Source organism: Strongylocentrotus purpuratus, unplaced genomic scaffold (assembly GCF_000002235.5).
Source record: "Strongylocentrotus purpuratus isolate Spur 01 unplaced genomic scaffold, Spur_5.0 spur5_scaffold_1, whole genome shotgun sequence".
NCBI lineage: Eukaryota > Metazoa > Echinodermata > Echinoidea > Camarodonta > Strongylocentrotidae > Strongylocentrotus > Strongylocentrotus purpuratus.
This window is the reverse complement of record NW_022145594.1, coordinates 39,848,855-39,870,978: the sequence shown is the minus strand read 5'-3', so window position 1 is coordinate 39,870,978 and position 22,124 is coordinate 39,848,855. Positions and strand designations below refer to the sequence as shown.

The 22,124-nt window shown below is 37.5% G+C and overlaps 2 protein-coding genes across 3 annotated transcripts; both read left to right on the top strand.

Annotated features, from left to right (window-relative positions):
- Nucleotides 1-257: 257 nt before the first annotated feature.
- LOC115921115 lies at nucleotides 258-12,752 on the top strand. Of its 2 annotated transcripts, XM_030978213.1 has the most exons (5): nucleotides 258-413; nucleotides 2,631-2,792; nucleotides 3,748-3,909; nucleotides 5,942-6,039; nucleotides 9,410-12,752. In XM_030978213.1, exons 1-5 carry the CDS (start codon nucleotides 303-305, stop codon nucleotides 9,420-9,422), a joined length of 546 nt encoding a protein of 181 aa, XP_030834073.1. In that variant the 5' UTR covers nucleotides 258-302; the 3' UTR covers nucleotides 9,423-12,752. The 2 variants fall into 2 exon arrangements, with proteins under 2 accessions (XP_030834073.1, XP_030834072.1); XM_030978212.1 differs by lacking the exons at nucleotides 5,942-6,039; nucleotides 9,410-12,752 and having other exon boundaries at nucleotides 3,748-4,346.
- Nucleotides 12,753-19,838: 7,086 nt separating this feature from the next.
- LOC592734 lies at nucleotides 19,839-20,941 on the top strand. Its single transcript, XM_030978994.1, has 2 exons — nucleotides 19,839-19,983; nucleotides 20,471-20,941. The coding sequence occupies exons 1-2, from the start codon at nucleotides 19,847-19,849 to the stop codon at nucleotides 20,847-20,849; spliced, it is 516 nt and encodes a 171-aa protein (XP_030834854.1). The 5' UTR covers nucleotides 19,839-19,846; the 3' UTR covers nucleotides 20,850-20,941.
- Nucleotides 20,942-22,124: the final 1,183 nt, after the last annotated feature.

The window sequence follows — 22,124 nt, the reverse complement described above, 5'->3', positions numbered from 1 at the left end:
AAAATGGCCTTTCTTGCCATGCTGCATTACAGACAATATGTTATACAAGACCTTCCTTTGCCAGAAAAGGGATCATAGCACTACTCTTATGATATGGACAACTTAAAAAAAAACATTCTGTAAGCTTTCAATGAGACAATCTTGGTGCAGGATTAGTGACAGAAGCATTAACAACATTCCATTAACGTTGAATTCTGATTTTCTTATGTCATAACTTTGTGTTTATTTTTTGATATTTGTTTTGTTTTAAGATCAAGCTGGATGTGGAGGCTAGAGAACGTGGACCAACTATATCACATGATATGGCGGAGATTATATGCTCTGCTCCCTCTCTACAGCGTGTAAGACTATTCAATGGATCCTTCCACAGTAACTTCTATGTACTTCTTGCTAAAAAAGGAAACAAGTCCAAGGTGAGTGAAAATGAATATTGTAGGCCTAATGTCTTAGTCTCGCCTATTTGGGGGGGGGGGGGAGCGCTTTGTCAAGATGCAAAACGTCAATCCCTTGAAAATCTAAGACATCACTACGATTTTGGTCAGAAAATAAATCAAGGTTGGGTCTTGAATTTATGTTGTCCTCTAGTTGCCCCTCTAGTTGCTATAGCAAAATAAATATAAAGGAAATGAGGAGTACAAGTCGTTTTCTCGAATAGCGAAATTGAATTAAAGAGGAAATAAAGATTACAAATGGAGATAAAGAACAATGACGAGGTAAGGACCTGGACGCAATGAAGAATTTCATTCTTTAAATGTTTCTACAACATCTCGTGATTATATTCTAACAAATCTTGGTAGTTTTATTTTTGCATTATTATATGCATGGATTTTTTCATATGAAATGTATTCATGTACTCATAGTGACTGTTGTCATATAATATTTCTTGTATTATTTGTATACTGTATTGCAACTAATGACATTAGTGTTCTTGTTTTTCTTGTTATTATTCTTGTTGTTACTATCCCTTCGCTGACGAAGTCGGAGGGGATAGTGACGCTGCCGTCCGTCCGTCCATCCTTCCGTCCATCCATCCGTTCTTAACAAATTTGGTTTCCAATAGATAACTTCAGTAATGTTTGACGGATTTTAATGAAATTTGATATGAAGGTACATGATATCAAAATGCAGGCTAAGTTTGATTTCGGAGTACGTAGGTCAAAGGTCATAGCTCATTAAATATGCAAATCTGGTGTCCATCCGATAACTTGAGTAATGTTTGATGAGTTTTAATGAAATTTGATATGAAGGTACATGGTATCAAAACACAGCCTAAGTTCAATTTCCGAGTATGAAGGTCAAAGGTCATAGCTCATTAAATATGCGAATCTAGTTTCCGATCCATAACTTTAGTATTGTTTGACGGATTTAATGAAATTTGATATGAAGGTTCATGGTATCAAAACACAGCCTAAGTTCGATTTCAGAGTACGTAGGTCAAAGGTTATAGCTCATTAAATATGTGAATCTGGTTTCCATTCGATAACTTGAGTAATGTTTTAACAAATTTTAATGAAATTTAATATGAAGGTACATGGTATCAAAATACATGTACAGCCTAACTTCAATTTCAGAGTATATAGGTCAAAGGTGAAAGGTCATAGCTCATTAAATATGCAAAAACACCTAATTATGTATTTGAAAAAATACATTCCTTACCTAGTATTAAATATAAAAGTATAGTCCAATGGAGGTAACTTGTTCTGACGTATATAGGCCATTTGTACCCTGCGAGGGGATGCTACGCTTTGCATTGACTTGTTTATTTTAGTTTAACGGTATTATCTGGATTTTGTTATACATTTTTACTTGTTTATTGAACCCCACTTACAAGCCTAAGCTTCTCTCCCTAACCATATTTTACTTTGTATGTCCATCATGTTTTGTATATGTCCTTCGAATATTGTTTGTTTTTCTGAATGTTGTTTTAAAAAAATGGTTGAACTAATAAATGAAATGAAATATAGCATTTAGGCAGTGTCAAAAATGTGTCTAAATAATCGACAAAGCGGTAGTTATACTTCTTTGATTATCTAATTCTTCAAACACAAATACCACTCTATTTAATTAAAAAAATCATATGAATAATAAACATTTTTTTTAAATGGGCATCAACCATGGTTCATGTAGAGGTGAATATTGTTCAGTGGATAAGTCTCTGCATGGACATTGAACCAAGAGGTATAAGGTTCAATCCCTGCCGTACGTAGCACTAATGTTCCTAGGCAATACATTTATCTACATTTGCCACACCCAACCTAGGTGTAGTAGTGGCTACCTGGTAGGAGATATTCTTGAATTCATCAATATGTTGTATGTCGTAATTACATGCACTCTGGCTGTAATTGTTAGTCCTCCTGTTTTTTGACACGTGCTCCGTCAACAATATTCCATGCTTACTATCCTGAACTAACCAAATTCTTAACTTTATCCCTGCACAAAAAAGTAAACATATTTACAGCCTATATCCAAGTCCCATACATTTGACTAAATATAGTCGAGAGCTTTAACCTGAGCATAGCCAAACACAGACATGTATACCTAAGCACCCAGTTATATTTGCAGTCATTCACAAAATACATGTACTCTGGTATTAAATGTACTTGTATGAATCACTGTTTGTATACATGTAGGTCCAAACTCTCATGCTATTGAGTCTTCAGTGTCCAACATCCGCCTCTTCAATTAACCTAGCAGAAGCTTTGTGTTCCATGCCAAAGCTGACTGACCTGACACTATATGGAAAGGGTTTCCAGGAGGAGTTCTTTGCTACACTGAATGCAAAGGCCTTACAGGTATGTGTGTGTTTGTACACTATAGCCATGCCATGATGAATTCATGTACACATGTTGCAGTGGAAATGAGTATAAGGAGTTCTGATATTTTAGTAATACCGGTAGTCAATATATTTTCAATGTGTGTAATGTTTTGTATGAAAATATATAAAAGTCTTAGCAGACAAAGAAACCTCATTTATATAGAGGGTCTTTCATATGCAGTGTATGATACTGAATTTATATAGCTTGAGTTGAAAATATAATGCTCTGCAAAAACAAAACAAAATCACTGTTAAAGATTTACCTCCGGAAAGGTATTTCTTTTTTTGATGAAGACCAACTGAAGGTCTTCAAGTAAGCATTTTGAGGAAAAAAAAGAGTGTTGTGTTGCTACTAAATACAGTAATACAATTTCATTATAAACGGATTACTAAAACGCTCTAAAGACTAGTAGATACAAATATTTGTTGTTTTGTAAATTTTGTATTTTTAAGTTCAGAGCATTTTTAAGGTTGGAATCATGTTATCATGGGTCTGAAAGCAGTATCAAAGTATACTTCAGATGCAATACTCACTAAACAAGAATGGAGATCTAGATCACAGTGTATTTATTTTGAGCACAACTCCATGTTCTCACTCTACATACACATTCATGGTTAATGCATACTTTTAGTCTTCCAATTTTTTTACGAATGTTCCGTCAACAATTTTTTGTGCTTACTATCCTAAACTATTAATTCTTAACTTTATCCCTGCACCAAAGAGGATACCTATCACTAATAAAGCTCAAACCTATTTGCAGCCCATTTCCAAATCCTATATATTTGACTAATATTAGCCGAGAGCATTTGTCACCTGAGCATAGCCAAACACAGACATGTGTACCTAAGCACCCAGTTATATTTTAAGTCATTCAGGAAAAATATGTACTCTGGTAGCGTACTTGTATGAATCACTGTTTGTATACATGTAGGTCCAAACTCTTAGGCTATGGAATGTTCAGTGTCCAACATCCGCCTCTTCAATTAACCTAGTTGAAGCTTTGTGTTCCATGCCTAACCTGACTGACCTGGAACTACAAGGAAAGGATTTCCAGGAGGAGTTCTTTGCTACACTGAATGCAAAGGCCTTACAGGTATGTATGTGTGTTTGTACTCTACAGTGCATATCAAAAAAAGTTTTACCAACTTTGGTAGCTTCATATAAAAAGTTACAATCTTTGTGGTCATGCAATGTATGTCATCATAAAGAGTAACTCATATCCTATCCAATGATACCCTATTCATGTAATTCCTAACACAGATGACTGAACGCCAGGTTTTTAACAACAAAATGGTCAAAATCTCATTGTACCAAGTTTCTATTAAATCAAAGCTTCTGTGTCAAGGACCCATTGAGCAATGAATTTAGTTTGAAAATGATTGCAAAGTAAATTTTAAAATTGATTTATTCATGTGAGTAGCAAATGTGAAAAAAAATTCATGCATTATGATTCATACCTCAAAAATTAATCTAAAATAGGTAAATATTTAATAATTTCCTTTGTGATTATGCAATCTTCTCATTCCTTGATTAAAGGTACTATGTCCCTTTTGCAGCCAACCTCAAATTCTGTAGAACTTTGCAGGAATTATGAATATATCATGTATGTCCTATCTGTGAAATTTAAACGTTAGCAGTGTCCTAATATTAAATTTTGCAAGGAAACCCGTTTACTTGCTAGACTTCACTGTCAGACACTATTGAGTGACTGACTGGCTTTTTTTCTTCTTTGGTAATAAGATACATAAAATGAGCTGTAAAGGGTACATGAGCATTTTTCTACATCAATAACCCACTTCTTGTGATGGCCAAAATTAAACTGATTGAATCTTTGCGCAGCATAAAAAGTATGACCATTCGGTGCAATGGTCTGAAAATCAAGACTATTACTTATTGGCTCTATAGCTCCTAAGTCGATTTGACAACTAATGGTCATTATTTTCCCACTTGAAGACATTTCAAGCCCCACCTTTCTTAGGGAAGTTCTAAATTAGTATTATCTTTCAAATGCCGTTGGAATTTAACCTTTTCATTTTCGGGGCCTGCAAATGGGCCATAGTACCTTTAAGGTAACCCTTCTTGAATTAGTAAATATTCATAAATGAATGATACACGCCATTAAAAACTAAAACAACAAAGTCATTCAAGGTGAACAAAAATGTTAGGATCCAGTTCTTTGTCATAAAAATTCACTATCACTTGCTTTGGTATGCATCAACATCCCTCCTTTGTGTCTTTTGATGCATTTCTTGTGTCTGTGAGGTAAGTAAACCATTAATTTCAAGTGCTATATATCAGTCATACCTCAAGAAGCCAAGATGGTGCAATTAACAAATGAGCAGAGGTTATTTTTTGTAAGAAAATATCATGAGACAGGGAGTTTACAGGTGGTCCAAAATGAATTTAGGATTCGTTTCCAGAACGCGAAGTTCCTTAGAAGCCAGCGATTTTGGCCAATGTGCGCAAATATCATCAACATGGAACCAGTCTGAATAGGAACCAAGGAAACTCTGGAAGGCGACAAACGGCAAGATCTCAGAATAAAATAGAATCAATGAGACAGAGACTCATCAATCACCATATGAGCACCAGTTCCAGATGAAATGGGTTAGGTCTACCCTCGGCAACGTTTAACCGCATCACCAGGTTAGATCTTAACCAGTATCCCTACCACTTCCACGTCTGGCATCAACTTTTGCATGGAGACATGGCCAGATGACTGAACTTTGCCAGATGGTTGGTTGGTCGGTCGGTGTGAGGGGTGTCAGCATAAAGTTTTGTTGAAATATTGACCACTTCAACATAACTGTTTTGTATGTGTGTGTGTTTGGTGGGGGAGGGAGGGAGGAACGGGGCCGAGGGGGATCAGCGTAAACATTTTGTTGAAATATTGACCAGTTCAATATAGCTGTTTTGTATGTGTGCATATTTGGTCGGGGGGGGGGGGCGTATAGGAGGTGTCAGCGTAACTTGGACACTAACTCTATAAGCCAGAGAGAGTACGTACTGACCCGGTATGTACATTGTATGATATATGGTAGACAGGTAGAGTAAGTCAGGAAGACTGGAATGGAGGAAAATTTCATGAATCACTATTACCAATCTTTCTCATATATTCTTTCCAGGGTTCTTTTCCTCAAATCAGCAAGGGAAATTTCAGGTTTAATAGTGTTCCCAAAGCGGATATCGATTCATTCCTGCAGGCGCTCAATGACTATCGATCGTAAGTGAACTAAACATAATGACTTACAAATTTATTTCGTTAAACAACACACTCCTAGATCCTAATAAAATAATTTGTGAAACGTGGTTACATGTGAATTCATTAACTAAGAATATCACATGGAAAAAGCATGCAGTAGTCTCCAGTACTATTTAGCAATCTTTAAGTACACAATATGCAGCAGTGCATGAAGAGTTTAATTTGCTTTATATACATGAACTGTGTGTAGATTATTATATGTTTAGCACTGTGCATTGATGCTCGTAGAGGTTAGTGCGCCCATATCTTTTATACGCTCTAGATTAAGGCTATATTAGTTGGGGTTTATTTGTCAGCAATAATTACAAAAAGCAATCTTTAAATAAAGTCTTTCTACATCAAATAACAAGGATCTAGGATTTTTGTTGAAATGATGGATGTTTTCATTTCTTCATTACAGGATCTATCCGCTCTTGTTGAGGTTGTTATGCAACTCGTACTCAGCCTGACAGCTTTGTATGATAGCTGTATACAACATCAACTCGATTTAACTAATTTTTATATTATCATGCACGTAATATCATTTTTCATGTATTACTTTCTATTAAGCACTTTTGCTTCATTTCCCCCCTCATTTCTCTGTGAACGCAAGGCCACTCAAAATTAGTGCGATGCAGCTATCTGCTGTGTAAATCCTGCTAATGATATCAGGCCTGAAAATTACCCTACATATTTGTTTATTGTCCAAAATAACCTAAATACAATTCCTTAGCATTCTGGAGCTGTATTCTGAAAACTGTACTGTATGTTGTCTTTTATTTTTTGAACAGTAAAAATTATGTTATTTATCATATATTGAAATTGCATAGAATAGACACTATATGTTGGTGCTGGTGCAGATTTATCTCTTAACTGTACATTTACAAAATCATTTTTGCGTAAAAATTAACTGATATCTTTTCTCATAACTCATAACAGGAAACATTCTTTCACAAGGCGTCCGTTGCCTGGGCCCTGTAACATTGAAAAATAATAATAACTAGAATTTAAATCGTCACGAGGACGATTAAGGTGGTCTGTCTTCAAGTCTTATGATAGATTATAATATTTACTATATTGAGAAAGGGAGAAGTTATATAGACATGTAAACAATGATGATCATCATGATGATTATGATGATGATGATCTTGATAGTAATGGGGATGACGATGATGATGATGATGATCATGATGATGTTGATGATTATCATCAACAGACCACGATGACATCAGACTGAAAAAAATGAGAGAACATTTAGATAGTATATAGTCTCAGCTACAACATACTCCAAAATCAACAAAAATCAAGCCGAAATAACGGCGATATTGCTCGCAAAAGACAAGAATGTAGAATCCAGATTTGAGAAAAAGTCATCTCCCATAAGGATTACACGCCAAAAGTAATGGATCAAGTGATAATAGGGTAATATTAAAGTAAATATGGTTGTTTATTACATTATTTGCGATTGTACGTGTTTTAATATTCAAAGGAGATGGTACAGTGAAAGGTCAAAAAGAAAAAAAAGTGAAGAAAAAAAATTGTTGGAAACGCCCGGACTCGAACCAGGGACCTCGAGGTCGGAAGTCAAGTGCGTTACCGATATACCAAAACATTTCCAATAGAGATTACACGTAAACTGAAAACTGAATTCTCAAATCCCACTTTTTAAGTGAAATATGAGCATGATCCCGGCATCTGATCTAAAAATAAAGGGCACATTTGTGATAGCTTATTGTCTCAGCTACAACATACTCAAAGCTCAGCGTAAACAAAGATACAACGACGGAGATATTGCTCGCAAAAGACGAGAATGTAGAATCCAGTTTTGAGAAAAAGTCATGTCCCATAGAGAATACACGCAAAATGTAAAAAATTGACATGCCTCCTTTAATCGCAAAAATACGCCATGATACCATTGTCAAAATGAAAATTCGTGGTGACTGTATTTGTAGAGAATATTCTCAGGTAGAACATATCAAAATTTGAAACAAAATTGATTAATATTTACAGAGATACAATCAATTTTCCAAAAATCTGCTGACGTCATAATATGCAAATTGAAATTTTGAGTTCGGAGGCCATTATGATGACGTCATGAGTTAATTGAGGGTCAAATGAGACATGAAATCATACCTCCAACTCATAATCTATTTAAATATGAAAGAAATTGGGGGTTATCTATCAATTCTGAAGAGTTAAAATGAATTTTGTATAGGCATGTTTTTGCCCATGTATTGTGGATACAGATAGCGCAGGTCGGCGCGTGCGTTCAACTTTGACAGCCGCTAATTGCGGTATTACTGGTCGGAAACAGGTAAACAAGGTATCAAAATGCTTGGAAAAATGTAATAAATATGATAACAGAAAAAATTTGGCGATTCTATGTTGCAAAATGCCAGGACGCGCGGATACGCGCGGAAACGCGCGCGCATAATTACGCGCGCGCAAATTTTGAAAATGCTTAAAATGGCCTGAAACGTATGCAAAATTAATATGGAACGAATTTGACCATTTTTAAATTTTAATGCGCGCGTACGTGCGCGTCGAGGTGCGCGCTCAGAATTTTTGGACATTTTTCGTTGACCTTTGACCTGAAGTTGATGTATACCAAATATGGTTGATTTTTGATAACTCGTTATCGAGATATGATAATGACCTGATTTTTACAAAATGGCGCCTGGATGACGTCACGATGACCCCATGAACTTGAAAAAGGTTTCGGGAACTTCATATCATAGGGCCTGATGACTAGCAGAAATTTGAAGGAAATTGACCAGGTCGAGTTCGAGTAAACGTATACACAAAAAAAGTGTACGGAATAAATAAAAATAAATAAAGAAAGAATAAAGAATAAAGAATAAAGAATAAAGAAAGAAAATTCTAACGAAATCAATAGGTGATCTGTCATCGACAGACCACCTAATAATAATAGTGGTGGCTTCTTTTATAGCGCACATGTCTGTCACGTTGTGACGCTCCTGGCGCTGATTATTACCCTGGCTTTAGCAAGGCAGCCACTGCAGCGGGCTAGCATTTCAAGGAATTAATTTCTACCAGGTACCCATTTACATCACCTGGGTTGAGTGTGGCAAATGTAGATCAATGATAAATAGTATCTCCCTAATCTTGATTGTACATTCAATAGTGTTATTATAATAAATATCAACTTTAATACTAATAATTTCATGTTACAGATGTTTAGTCAGATACAATAAATTGTAGCAAAACTGAAGATACAACATATTTTTTAAAATTGATTGGCAGTCACTTCATATGTTACAGGGCCCAGATACTATCTCCCAAACCTATATTTTATATTCTTTCCTCAACATCAATTCATGGTGAATGCTAGGTGGTCATCATAATATCTTCAAGATGCTAGTGACTTCTCAGACGAGGAGGATGAGCCATCACCCATGGTCAGTGTACAACCATCCAGATCACACAGCAGGATTAGGTGCTGCTCGATCATATAGAACTATCTCCAAGACAGTTGTACGACACTTGCTCCTGCAACAATTGTTCTGCTTGGGTTTCCTCCACTATCTTCTGACTTCAGCCTCAGACCTTACACTGTACTTTATAGGTAATGTGAAATGATATAACACTAGTATTGAAACACCACATTCAATGTATTTCAGAGATATGCTGATCATACATTTAATGAGTATTTATTTTGGAGGCGGCGCGTATGCCTCTGCTTATCACCACATAGCAACGTTATATTCATACACATTAGATATATCGTATTATGAACATAATCATAACCCTAAACATTATTGTCTTAACTGAAAATGAAGTGAAACCCTAACCCTATATATTTCATGAAGTAAAGCCTGGATCATGGGTTCCAATGTTGATCCTCCATCACAACTTTTGTGACAAGCATTTTTTCCAATCCACAGGGTTCCTTGATAATAATAGCAAACATTCATGTAAAAACACACAACGATTCTACAATCATGCAGAGTTTCATAGTGACATCACTTGGTCAAACTATAATCCAAGAAAAGCTTATACCTAAGCAAAAATAAATTATATACTGCTATCGAATTGTTAAATTGTGTTATATGACTGACGATGACTTGAAACATAACTCGATAAATAACAGTTGATGAAATAAAAACCAAAAGCAAAGTTCTTCATTGATTTCTTTTCTATTAGATTTTTTTTTTAGCAACCTAACATCTATAATCATGCAGAATTTCCTATTGACATCACTTAGTTAAACTAAAATACAAGGGAAAGGTTATACCTGAGCAAAAATCAATCATTCAATTAGTTTATCTGTTAAGAGTTGTTCTAGCAATACATTTTTCAATTTCATTTTATTTCTGACATATTGTCAAACAACGGTAAACCTTTTTTTATCCCACTTGGCTGAAAAGCAATTCTTTTCTTACCACTGTGACGAGCATCTGGTCAACTATTAGTGTTACTTAGTATTCCACGATGTAACGCCCGATCCTTAGCAATCAGATAAAACTAGCTGTGAAGGATGACTTAATGAACACAAAGGCAGATTTAGACATTTGAAATCTGGGCCCTGTTTCATGGATCTTGTTATCAATAACAAGTTGCAATAACTATTATAAGCTACAGAAATCGTTTCATTTGATTGGCTGAGAGCAAAGTGTTCATAGAAATGTGACACTTATTATTGATAACAAGTTTTATGAAACAGGGCCCAGGGTTAATATGAGCTAGTTTGTCTGGAAGTGGGATGCCAATACATAGGCACTTTTGCTTTAAAAGTTGCAATGTCAAACACAACTCAGGAAGTAAACGCAATTACGAAATATGCGCTCCTGATTGGTTGAAGATGCAATTTTAATTTCAACTTTTTATAGAAGAGTCCCCAGAATGCAATATTGACTATGAGGTTGTTTTGTATTGTGATTGTTAGTTTATTAAGTATCTACATTACCATGTTGAACTTAATTGTATGCATTCTGTTCAGGTTCACACGAGTTGAGTATACACAGTTGGGCTACGAAAGTTTACATGCACCTTGAATAAACTCATTTTACTCGAATTTTCTCAACTGCACTCATTCCCATTAGGAGCCACTCGTCTTAGAGTGATTAGTAATGTATATACTATATTAAACAGAGACCATATATTTGTCTATCTTCCTGAAATGAAAAGTTGGCAGTAATCAGTGACCTAACTGTACATTATGTGTATATTTACAATTTAGAGATTATTCCAGTACTTGATAGTGTTTTTGTTTTTTCTTTGTCTTCTTCCATTTTAACTATCAGTAGATGTGTGCAAAGTTGTATGTGCCTTATGCTTTGTTTATACTATAAACAGAGACAATATTTTTCTATCTTCCTGAAGTGAAAAGTTGGCAGGAATGAGTGAAATTGTGATAATGTATATCAGGCTCAACTGTACATGTATGTATATCTTCAATTCAGGGATTATTCCAGTACTTGATAATATTGTGGTTTTTTAATCATCTTCTTCCATTTTAACTATCAGTAGATGTGTATCAAGTTTAATGTGCCTTATGCTTTGTATATACTATAAATAGAGACAATATTTTTCTATATTTCTGAAGTGAAAAGTTGACAGGAATGAGTGAAGTTGTGATAATTATGAGCTATGTGCTATTATCTCTGAATTCGGGTTTGCTCGTACTGTGGGTTGGGATTCCTTCTCTGCCCCTGTCTCATTCCTTCCCACCTCTTCCTCTCTCTCTCTCTCTCTTTTTTTCTCTCTCAAATATCTTCCTCTTCCTCTCTCTCTCTCTATCTTTGTCTCTCGTTATTTCTCAATGTCTCTGTCTCTCTCTCTGTCCCTTTCTCTCTCTCTCTCTCTCTCTCTCTCTTTGTCCCTCTCACTCTCTCTCTTTCTATGTCTCTCCGACTTAGGATGAGTTTCTGGGGTGGGGGTGCAGGGATCGGGGTATTGTGTACGGTACTAACGTTATGTTGACAATCTTTGGGTCTCTTTACTTGGTATATTTGTGCATTGTGTCGATGTCATGTTATGTTTTTCCAATTTCTCACCGATTTTTAATGTAATTATATCCTATTTCAATGTCATGCTTTTGATGTCTTTTTATGCATGATTTTAATGTAAACGCAATATGTAAAATCCCACAATGAATTTCCATGTCATTATTGGAAGAAATAAAGTTGAATTGAATTGAATAAATTAATGTATATCAGGCCCAGCTCTACATGTATGTACATCTACAATTCAAGGATTATTCCAGTACTAAATAGTGTTGTTATTTTGTTTCTTCTTCCATTTAAACACCAGGATTCTGAGTAGATATGTACCAAATTTGTGTGCCTTATGTTGAAGGCCTGCATGTATGAACAAAGTGGTCATGTGATTTGATATTATTCTGATGCCAAGAGCTTCTTGTATATAGAAGGGAAATATGCATTGAATTCCTGAACTCTGTGACATGTTGAAAACGTCAAAATCACAATTTTTAATACAAACTGGCATACCAGTCTGTGATTACTGTACTTTCTATCAGTGTATAAATCAATATTCTTTGAAGGTACATGATTTTTGTGAGGAAAATGTAGCAATAAAAGAACATTTCCAATTTCAAGTAGAAATTCTGATCACTTTAGTCTGAATCAGAGGATCTTATATTATTTAATGTTTTTTATGATATGCAATGAACACCAAATGAACTGAAATTGAATTTTTCATAACAGTTGAAATATGTTCATAACAATCATGTTTGTGCATACCATGTTTAAGTGTACAGCGTATGTGCCAAATATTAAAGTATTCTTGTTATTCCTATTCCGAGTCTGAATTTATGATTTATTTTATTTGTAAGGTTTGAATCCAGAGAGAGGGGAAGGTATGGAGGGAATGGAAGGGGGAGGAGGGAGATGAGGGTGCATGGGAGCAGAGATGAAAGGAGGAATGAGAGGAAAGAGCGTGAGGGAGAAGAGATGGAGGGAGACGTGTGAGGGTGCATAGGAGTGGAGGATAGAGGGAGGGAAGAGAGGAAAGAGCGTGAGGGAGAAGAGATGGAGGGAGACGTGAGGGTGCATAGGAGTGGAGGATAGAGGGAGGGAAGAGAGGAAAGAGCGTGAGGGAGAAGAGATGGAGGGAGACGTGTGAGGGTGCATAGGAGTGGAGGATAGAGGGAGGGAAGAGAGGAAAGAGCGTGAGGGAGAAGAGATGGAGGGAGACATGTGAGGGTGCATAGGAGTGGAGGATAGAGGGAGGGAAGAGAGGAAAGAGCGTGAGGGAGAAGAGATGGAGGGAGACGTGTGAGGGTGCATAGGAGTGGAGGATAGAGGGAGGGAAGAGAGGAACGAGCGTGAAGGAGAAGAGATGAAGGGAGGGAGACATAATGAGGGTGCATAGGAGTGGAGGATAGAGGGAGGGAAGAGAGGAAAGAGCGTGAGGGAGAAGAGAGGGAGGGAGGGGGGGACATATGAAGGTGCATGGGAGTGGAGTTTAGAGCGAGGAAAGGGAGAGGAGATGGAGGGGAATTAAGAGACGGTGGGATAGGAGTGGAGGACAGAGGGGAAAGAGCGTGAAGGAGAAGAGATGGAAGAAGGGGGGACATTTGGGAGTGGAGGAAAGAGCGTGGGGAGGAAAGGGAGGAGAGCGGGAGACATTATGAGGGTGGAGGATAGAGGGAGGGAAGCGAGGAAGGGCGTGGAGGAAAATGATGGAGGGAGGGGGACATTTGAGGGTGCATGGGCGTGGAGGATAGACGGAGGAAAGCGAGGAAGAGCGTGAGGGAGAAGAGATGGAGAGAGGGGGTAACAGTATACAATAAGCAAGAGAATAGATTTCGAGCATACGAGAAGTGGGGATGTATGTAAGAGGGAAGAAGGAGAGGAGATCGAAATCGTGGAGAATGTGAGGGGGCTGAGTTTCTGGGTCCCCCCTCGCCTATTCACCGACTGGCTGAGTCGCCCTGTAAATATTTCCTCACGAATTGGGCAACCCCCCCCCCCCCTTAAAAAAAAAAACCTGGATACGCCCTTGACTGGATGAGTTGAGTGCATGTAATGGCTTCAAATAACAATACCACACAAAATGGTGTTTGGTTTGTTACTTTTTTTCTCAAATATTTATTTTATTCACAAGTTTTACATCATGTTCATTTACTTTATGTCTTTTCATAAAAAGAGCTATTTACATACATTTACAAAACTTTATTTATATTAATATTAAACACAGACATTCCAATATTGATTTCCAATATCCTGGCCGGGAGAGGCGATAATTTTTTTTTACCTACTGTTATTGCTGCCGGACTGATTTTGAGGGGGGGGGCATTCGCCCGGTAGCGCCCCCTACCAGTTACCCAAATGAATCCGCAAAATATTTCCGCTATACTAGTCTTATTCAACCCTCGTCTCGATTGATCTCCGCGAGAGCGAGTGGTGAGAAGCTATTATCATGTGACAGGTCAATTTGCTTTGCAACAATAACTAGGCCTACCGTAATATACAGTGGCGTAGATACTGGGGTATATGACGCCCGAATATAACCTTATTTATTGTATTTCTATATCAAACTGTAATGCACAACAAAGTGTCTTTTCCCCTTTGTTTGCTTCACTTCTCGCAAAATTGATGAAATAATTTACAGGATTTCTGGCAAGAAGATGACCGAATATATTACTTCAAATTTTATCTAGACATTGATGACTAAATAAAATTTTTGTAATTACAAAAGTGTACATCAATTTCGCTCGTTCTGATTATTCAAGATCATGATAGTATATTTTCGGGTAAAAGGGGGTAAGAGTCCCTCATGGCCCTCGAGTGAAAATGTGCCCTAGGGTTACAAACAAATCCTCTTGATTATTTTAAGATTGGGGTGACGGGAAGCTTATCAAAATCGTAAAAGGGTATAAATGTGACTTTTAAATAAAGTGGGAAAAGGGAAAGGTATACTTTAAAAAACGCTGATCTATGAGACTGAAGGCTCCCCCCTCCCCCACTCAGTGACTGCATGAGCCCACGCTATGCCACTGATCACATCGTACCTCATGATACAGAATTCATAGGAACTAAGAAAAATTGACAGACGGGTGTGAAGACAACGGCGGCGAGGGAGGGGGCCCAATTCGTGAGAAAATATTGAGCAGCGACTAAGCCGACCGGCCGGCCGAATAAGCGGGTGAGGGGGAGAGGGGGGGCGGGGGGGGGGGGGGTAGTGGGCACTAATTTTTGTTTGTTTTATTGTTGTTGGATCAACGGGGAAGAGGGAGAGCTCTATTTTTTTTTACTCAACACCCCCCCCCCCCCTTTAAGCAAAAAGAAAATATATAATACTTTTTAAAAAAAAATTTAGGCCAGGGGAGTGAGCCCGCCCCCGCCCCGTGGATCTGCCCCTGTAATGACCACATCACGCAGATACTCGTATAAAACAATCTTGTTGATCTATTTTCTCATTCAGCTTTTCAACTCGTCAAATAAGTCGATACAGGGTGGATATTTGCGCTGTATAAATATCCAATATTATTATTATATGCTTCTAGATTGTTGGATTATAAGCGCCAGCCCTTTTTAAGTTACTCTCCCCACCACTCACCCCACCCCCATCTCATTCTATATCACTCTGTTTCTCTCTCTCTCTCTCTCTCTCGACCCTAAAATGTTAATTGCATACCTGGATTACATAATTTATCAAAATGTCAAAAGTGTTATAAGATTAAGGCTGCATGTTCATATACCAACTGCCCAGTCTAAATAATATTTGCATTGTGAAACGATAACTTATCCACATTATCACTCAGCTTCACTGCTAACATCTGTTTCGTGTCTATTTGGTCACAATTAATCCTGATAAACATAATAGTGTGGTACGGTATGTCACTGAAACAGCTCCCATAGGATTTTTGTGCCAAAGTTGATTTGTGTGCATTTTTGGATTCATTGGGGTCCAAGCTATCAGAAATTGATGGGGTTCAAATTTTCCCGAAGACACCAAATTTCCCTATTGCGCGTTATATATGCCATTTTGGCGCCCAATATGGACCACCAGGAAATGAAGGAGAGGTCTGAAAATTTGAACCCCATCATTTTTTGCCAATTGGGACCCTTTTGAAGCCAAAACAGCAAAAAAAAAATCATACGGGATTACATACCATACCGCACTATAAGAACTGGTGCTGATTTACTGATTTTACGTTTCGGGCTACTTTATGGCGAGGAATATGCCTATATTTGACCTTTATTCGACTGCACGGTTCAGTACAACAATAATTGATCAAGCTGAATGAGAGTAGAAAACAATTATAAAATGCGAGAGTTTCAATACTTCAAAACGACAGTTATGAAATGCACATAGGGCTATCATTACAAAGGTGTTTTTTCTTCCAGTTTTGTGATATCAAATCTCATTTAATTGGTTGATGATCTATAATAATACCAGTTTTAGCCAATCAGAGAACTGGAAAGATCGACGCCCCTTGTTAGCCTTGCAGATCAAAATCCTAATTCAGAGCGCATATTTTGTGCTTAATTTCTCAAATCTAAGGCACAATTTTAAGAATTTGGGTCCCATAGAGTCTATTATACGAAATACAAGACTTCAAAAATGTGAGGGGGGGGGGGGGGGGAACATAGTACCTAGTTATTGTGGCCACCCTCAAATTATTATTTTTGTGGGGGCGTATCCCCCTGTCCACCCCGGCCCCTGAGAAATTTGGCCCATTCTTCGTAAAGTTTCAAGCACTATACACAGAAAGATGTATATGGGACTACCCTATATCTCTCACAGACCATGAGAGAAACAAATTTACCAAACATATGAATTAGTAGGCGGTTTCCCGGCAAATTTTTTATCATCATGTATTAGTCAAAACATATTCTTTCACATGATTGGTAATGAGAGCTTCCATTTCATTTTTTGAAATTGGGGCGTTTCCAATACTGGTCTTTACCTTTAATGCACTGCCTTGAATGGACGTCACACGTATATCAGTCCACGCAAATCTAAAAGTCCCTATTGTTGTCATGCTCCACCGCACTATTGGCATTCCGTAAAATTGTAGGGGATTCCCCATGACGTAATCAAGCGCACCCCCGCCCGCTCGCCCGCACGATGTAGGGCGTGTGGCATTACGGGGTGTAAACCACACATACCGTAGGTGCATTACTATCCTGGCTGTGTATTAAAAGCTGTGCTATTGATTTTCAACATTTTAAACACCACTGTACAAAACTCATCAGATTTTGCTCAAAATTGGTACTTTAGTGACGATTGATAACACCTAAATAGCAGTAAAATATTGTTTTTTTTAACTTTCCGATGTTAGAAAGAATAATTGAAAAATTCAAATTGTGAGTCCACTGTCAAACTTGCCGATCAACCGCATCGGCATAATTGTGTGCATCTGTGTTATGAGTGTTATGACTATTCATGTATTCAAATGCTGCCTATTAACACGTATTGCAGTGCTAAAAGTCAATACGCATCGACTCTCTATGCTTTGCGGGAGTGGTGTAGGGTCTAAACATGCAATATCAATGTCGCAGTCATTGCGTCGTATTTTCAGCTAATTTCTCACGGTTGACGTAGAATCTAATTGATTTGCATCATCCAAGCCAAGCTGCCCAAGCTGTAGACAGAAATGACACTTTCGTGAAACAGGAAACCACCATTCGCTCCGATCCGCACGTACAGTAGCGCTTCATTGGGTCATCCAATTTTGTTTCCTTCTTCGACCTTCCCACCACCCCGGCCCTGGCCCTATAGCTTGTGCATGCGACCGCACGAACTCGTCGTGCATCGTGAGTGGTTTCCCAAGCCACGACATAGCACTGATAATTACCATCTGATCTGGTAAATATATGGGGATAACTTTCTTTTAACTTTTGACAACTTTCTTTAACTTTTAAGGCTTTATTGTTGACCCATCATTCTATTTCTTGTATTTGTATTAAATCATTATTTGTTTATTATAGACCTATTTACATGTATTTCATTTAGGTTTACCTTCAATTAATTACCCGAGAATCTATGGCCTAGGGCTGTTACTCGAAACTGAGATAAGTCTAAGTTCGTGGACATCCCATTGAAACGTGTGTTATAGAATTAACACGTTTTTATCACGCGTTCCTATGGCCAGTATGGGATGTAGACGAGCTTAGACTGATGACGGTTTCGAGTAACAGCCCCCTGGCCCTAGAAGAATGTTGTTGATTGTAGTCAAGGTTCCAGTTCCGTCTCATGTATTCACCCTTCTCATATCTTATATCTTATAGTTTGGTGTCTTTGCTTTGCTAGTTGTATTGTTTTTTCTGCCGATGATGCTGTACGTGCTGTTTATATCTCAATGTTTTTTTGTTTTTTTTAACATTGAGAATAAAAATAAAGACTGCTAATAGTAATAATAGATCAAGTCACTCAGTGTATTCTCGGTGGAACAACCGTTGATATAAAACAATGAAAGTTTCAGTCTACCCTAGGCCTAGACCAAAAGCTTCAGTCTCTCTATATCGTTGGTTGTTCCACTGAGACTACGTCAGGCTCCACTGACGACAAATGTCAGTTTTATCAAAGAATGACCCATACCAGACGGTTATTTCTGTCTACACAGCCCAGCTTATACTCTTAAAAGGAAAATCCAACCTTCAAAGACAAATGCTCTGAAAGAAATCAGGAAAAAAAAATCAAAAAAGTGGATTGGAGAAAGTGAAGAAATTGAACAAAACATGTAAAAGTTATTAATTTTGTTAAGTGGTAATCATTGTAATTACTATACCTAAGGGCACAACAAATTGGCTGAATCAGTAATGTCACTGTGACAGTATAGAGCCAGACAACTTTCCTTTTACTGGAGTGTTGGCTCAGTTAGTAGAGCGTCCGCCTCACAGCCGGGAGGTCGTTGGTTCGAATCCCGGCCGCGTCATACCAAAAGACCTTAAAAGATGGGAGTTGTTGCTACCTTGTTGGGCGTTCAACAAGAAGGGATATATCAACGTCGATCTGGCAAAAAGAATTTCCGTTTCGGTTTAATCAAATTTGGAGTGGACTATTAGTAGGCTATTATTATTATTATTATTATTATTGTTTGTTTCAAAACACAAAATTACTTAAATGCCAACTTTTCCAATGTGTTCTCAGCTCGGAAGAGTCTTTTCTTTTTTGAGAGGACCTATATGTATGAAGGCTATGATGATGTGCTATCCATGATATATTTTGAGTAGTCCCCCAGTAAAGAATTAGAAGGGGAATATAAATTGTTTTTACTCACAACAAGTGGAAGAGTTTTCCTTGACTACGTCACAATCTACTAACAAAATTGCCAATTTGCACAGACATAGTGATCTCACATTTCAAACATTCATAAGTTTCTTATTATTGGTCTGATTTTGTTTCAACTTTCACCAGTCTGTATGGTAATGTATGTTAAATCCCCAGATTTCCCATTTAGGGGGAGGGGGGGGGGGTATATACACAATCAGAATACTCCCAATATGATATTTAATTAGCTTAAAATTCATTAACCTTTTAAAATGTGTATTTTGTCTCTCTACAGCACAGATGGGACCCCCCCCCCCCCCCTTTCCAGATATAAGATAGATCTTCAAAATACATTTATGCCCCTTTTATCACTGAATAAATTTCCAGTATTAAATTGCAAGAGTCAAATCAAGAGTCAAATATTTAGATGATGGAGAGAGAGAGAGGGGGGGGGGGGGGGGGGAGAGGAGGGGGAGGTCAAAAAGATGAACCATTTTATGTACACTGTACATGAAAAAAATTCACATAGTTAACAGAATCCCAATTTTTGGTCAATTACAGGATGTCTTGCTTGGGGTTATCATTCATGTACTTTTCCAGCGAACCAAGCTTCTGTCGAATGAGACGGACATCTTGCACCATGGATGGATTCTGCCTTCTCTATCTGCTCATGATTCTCCTGATGAGATCTGGTGATGTTGAAACCAACCCTGGACCAGACAGGTCAGTCTATATGTATTTGAAGCTTATTTCCTTTTCTTTAATGCAACAGTAATGAGCAGTAGGGATAATAAAGTACTTTTCTTATTATTATTCAAAAGCAAAACACCCCATAAATGTACATGCATTCCATTTCTTCTTCCATAACTCAGTGCACTGCTTAATGAGGTATAAGCCTTGTGTGTGTATGCCTCGACAACATACCTTCAAATAAATCTTCTATTATACATGTAGCTTCATAAAACCAGGTAGGTATGCGCATGAAACTGCAGTTACTAACAGTGGTCAACTGTAGGAACTAGTGTACATATTTGTATTTCTTGTTTAGAGTAGTTTATTCTTCCATGTAGTTAGTTATACAGTCTGATTTGCCTGGATGCTCATTAGCAACTGAACTAAATTTACAAAGTATGAAGATAGGTGCTGAAATGAATGTACATAAGGGGTTACAACACAGTAAGAGATACTCAATAAAATGTTTTTTTTACAGGATTGTCAGTGAGGAGGAATTCATAAAGCTGTCCAAGTTAATTAAACCTTACTACTACGAAGACATGGGCGTTAACCTGGACATCTCTATTGCAGAGCTTGAGCAAATCGAGAAAGATAGCCGAAATACCAGAGCTGCATTGATAAAAGTGTTCACGCAATGGAGAGACAAACAGCCTCCAGGCACAGACATCAGGACTCTTCTTGCAGAGGGATTAGAAAGAAGCGACTTAGGGTCCCTCTCTGGCGAACTACTCGCTGGCAGTCTAGTCCCTAACAGGACAGGTGAGAATAAGAAGGAAATCATGTCGGCTGCCCGCAAGAAGGCCCTTACTGCCATTGATAATATATTGCTCTTGCAGGCAGCCAGCAAACACTGATTTGACACTTTCTTGTTTGGTACAAATAGGGTTATTTATAGCAGGACATCCCAGTAGATGAACAGCCCATGAGACTGATACTGCCAGTCTGGTGAACCCTCAAAATAGTTGTCAGAATACCCATGAGAATGACAAGTCGGTTTTATGGGCTGTCAGTCCATGGGTCGTTGGTCTCGTGGGCCTTCTGACAACTTTTAATAAAGTTTGCTAGACCCATATTGCGGGTCTTGTGGGCTTTCGGTCTCATGGGCTGTGGCCATTAATACATGGTTGCAGACCCACCCACTTTGTGCTGTGTAAGGGAGATGATGAAATTAGTTTTACATGAAGCTGTACATGGATTGTCATTCAAATTTCTTGGCATTTCAAGCCCAGCCAGTTTCAGACTTTTTTTTCAAGACATGCTCATCTTTTGACACTGATTTTATGAAAATTGTACCATTACAGAGTCATTTTATCTTTTGTGACCTTATATGTCAGCCCAAAAATGGAGAATTTCTGATTTTTTGTATACAAAACAAAATGAACTGAGAGAAATGTAGTCGGACTACATTTCTCTCAGTTCTTTCTATATCGTTTCAAATTGTTTTTTGAGCTGTAATTCATTAGGTGTATAGGGTCCATCATTATTGACCACACTGTTAGCGATGGAAATTAATGATATTTATATGTTATAAATTATATGGATATTATATAAATAGACATGTATATACGTTCATAAAAAAAGACAAATTCTATTGAGATACTTTTAAGTTAGAAAAGAAAAGAAACATAGATGTGTCATGCATCAACAATAGTATACATTATGTGTAGAAATTAAAGTGCAAAGAAAATAAATCATCATCTGTTCTCATTATATCTTGGTCCTGAGAACACCCTCAAACAGCAGGACTAAAAAAAATGAAAATGTAAAGTTGACAAACAATATACATGTACATCAGAAATGTGTTGTTATGTTGTTCATGTGTATGCTATGAATATCCTCAAACAAAACATTTTGATATTCAGGAAAAATTGTCACACTCATGTTATTAAATTTATAGGTGCACCTTTCACAATGCCAGGATCACAGGCCCAGCAACCACTTTCTTCTGACCTGATCAAGAGATGTGCAGATGATTTCAAATTTAAATACCGGACAACTCTCTGTAAGATCCGAGCTGATCCTCTTGACCCTGATTCCATTGTGCCTTTTGACGACATGTACACAAATCTTGTCTTGGAAGAGGAATATCGAAAACGCAAACGACCACTTGAGTACAGGGATCTCTTTGA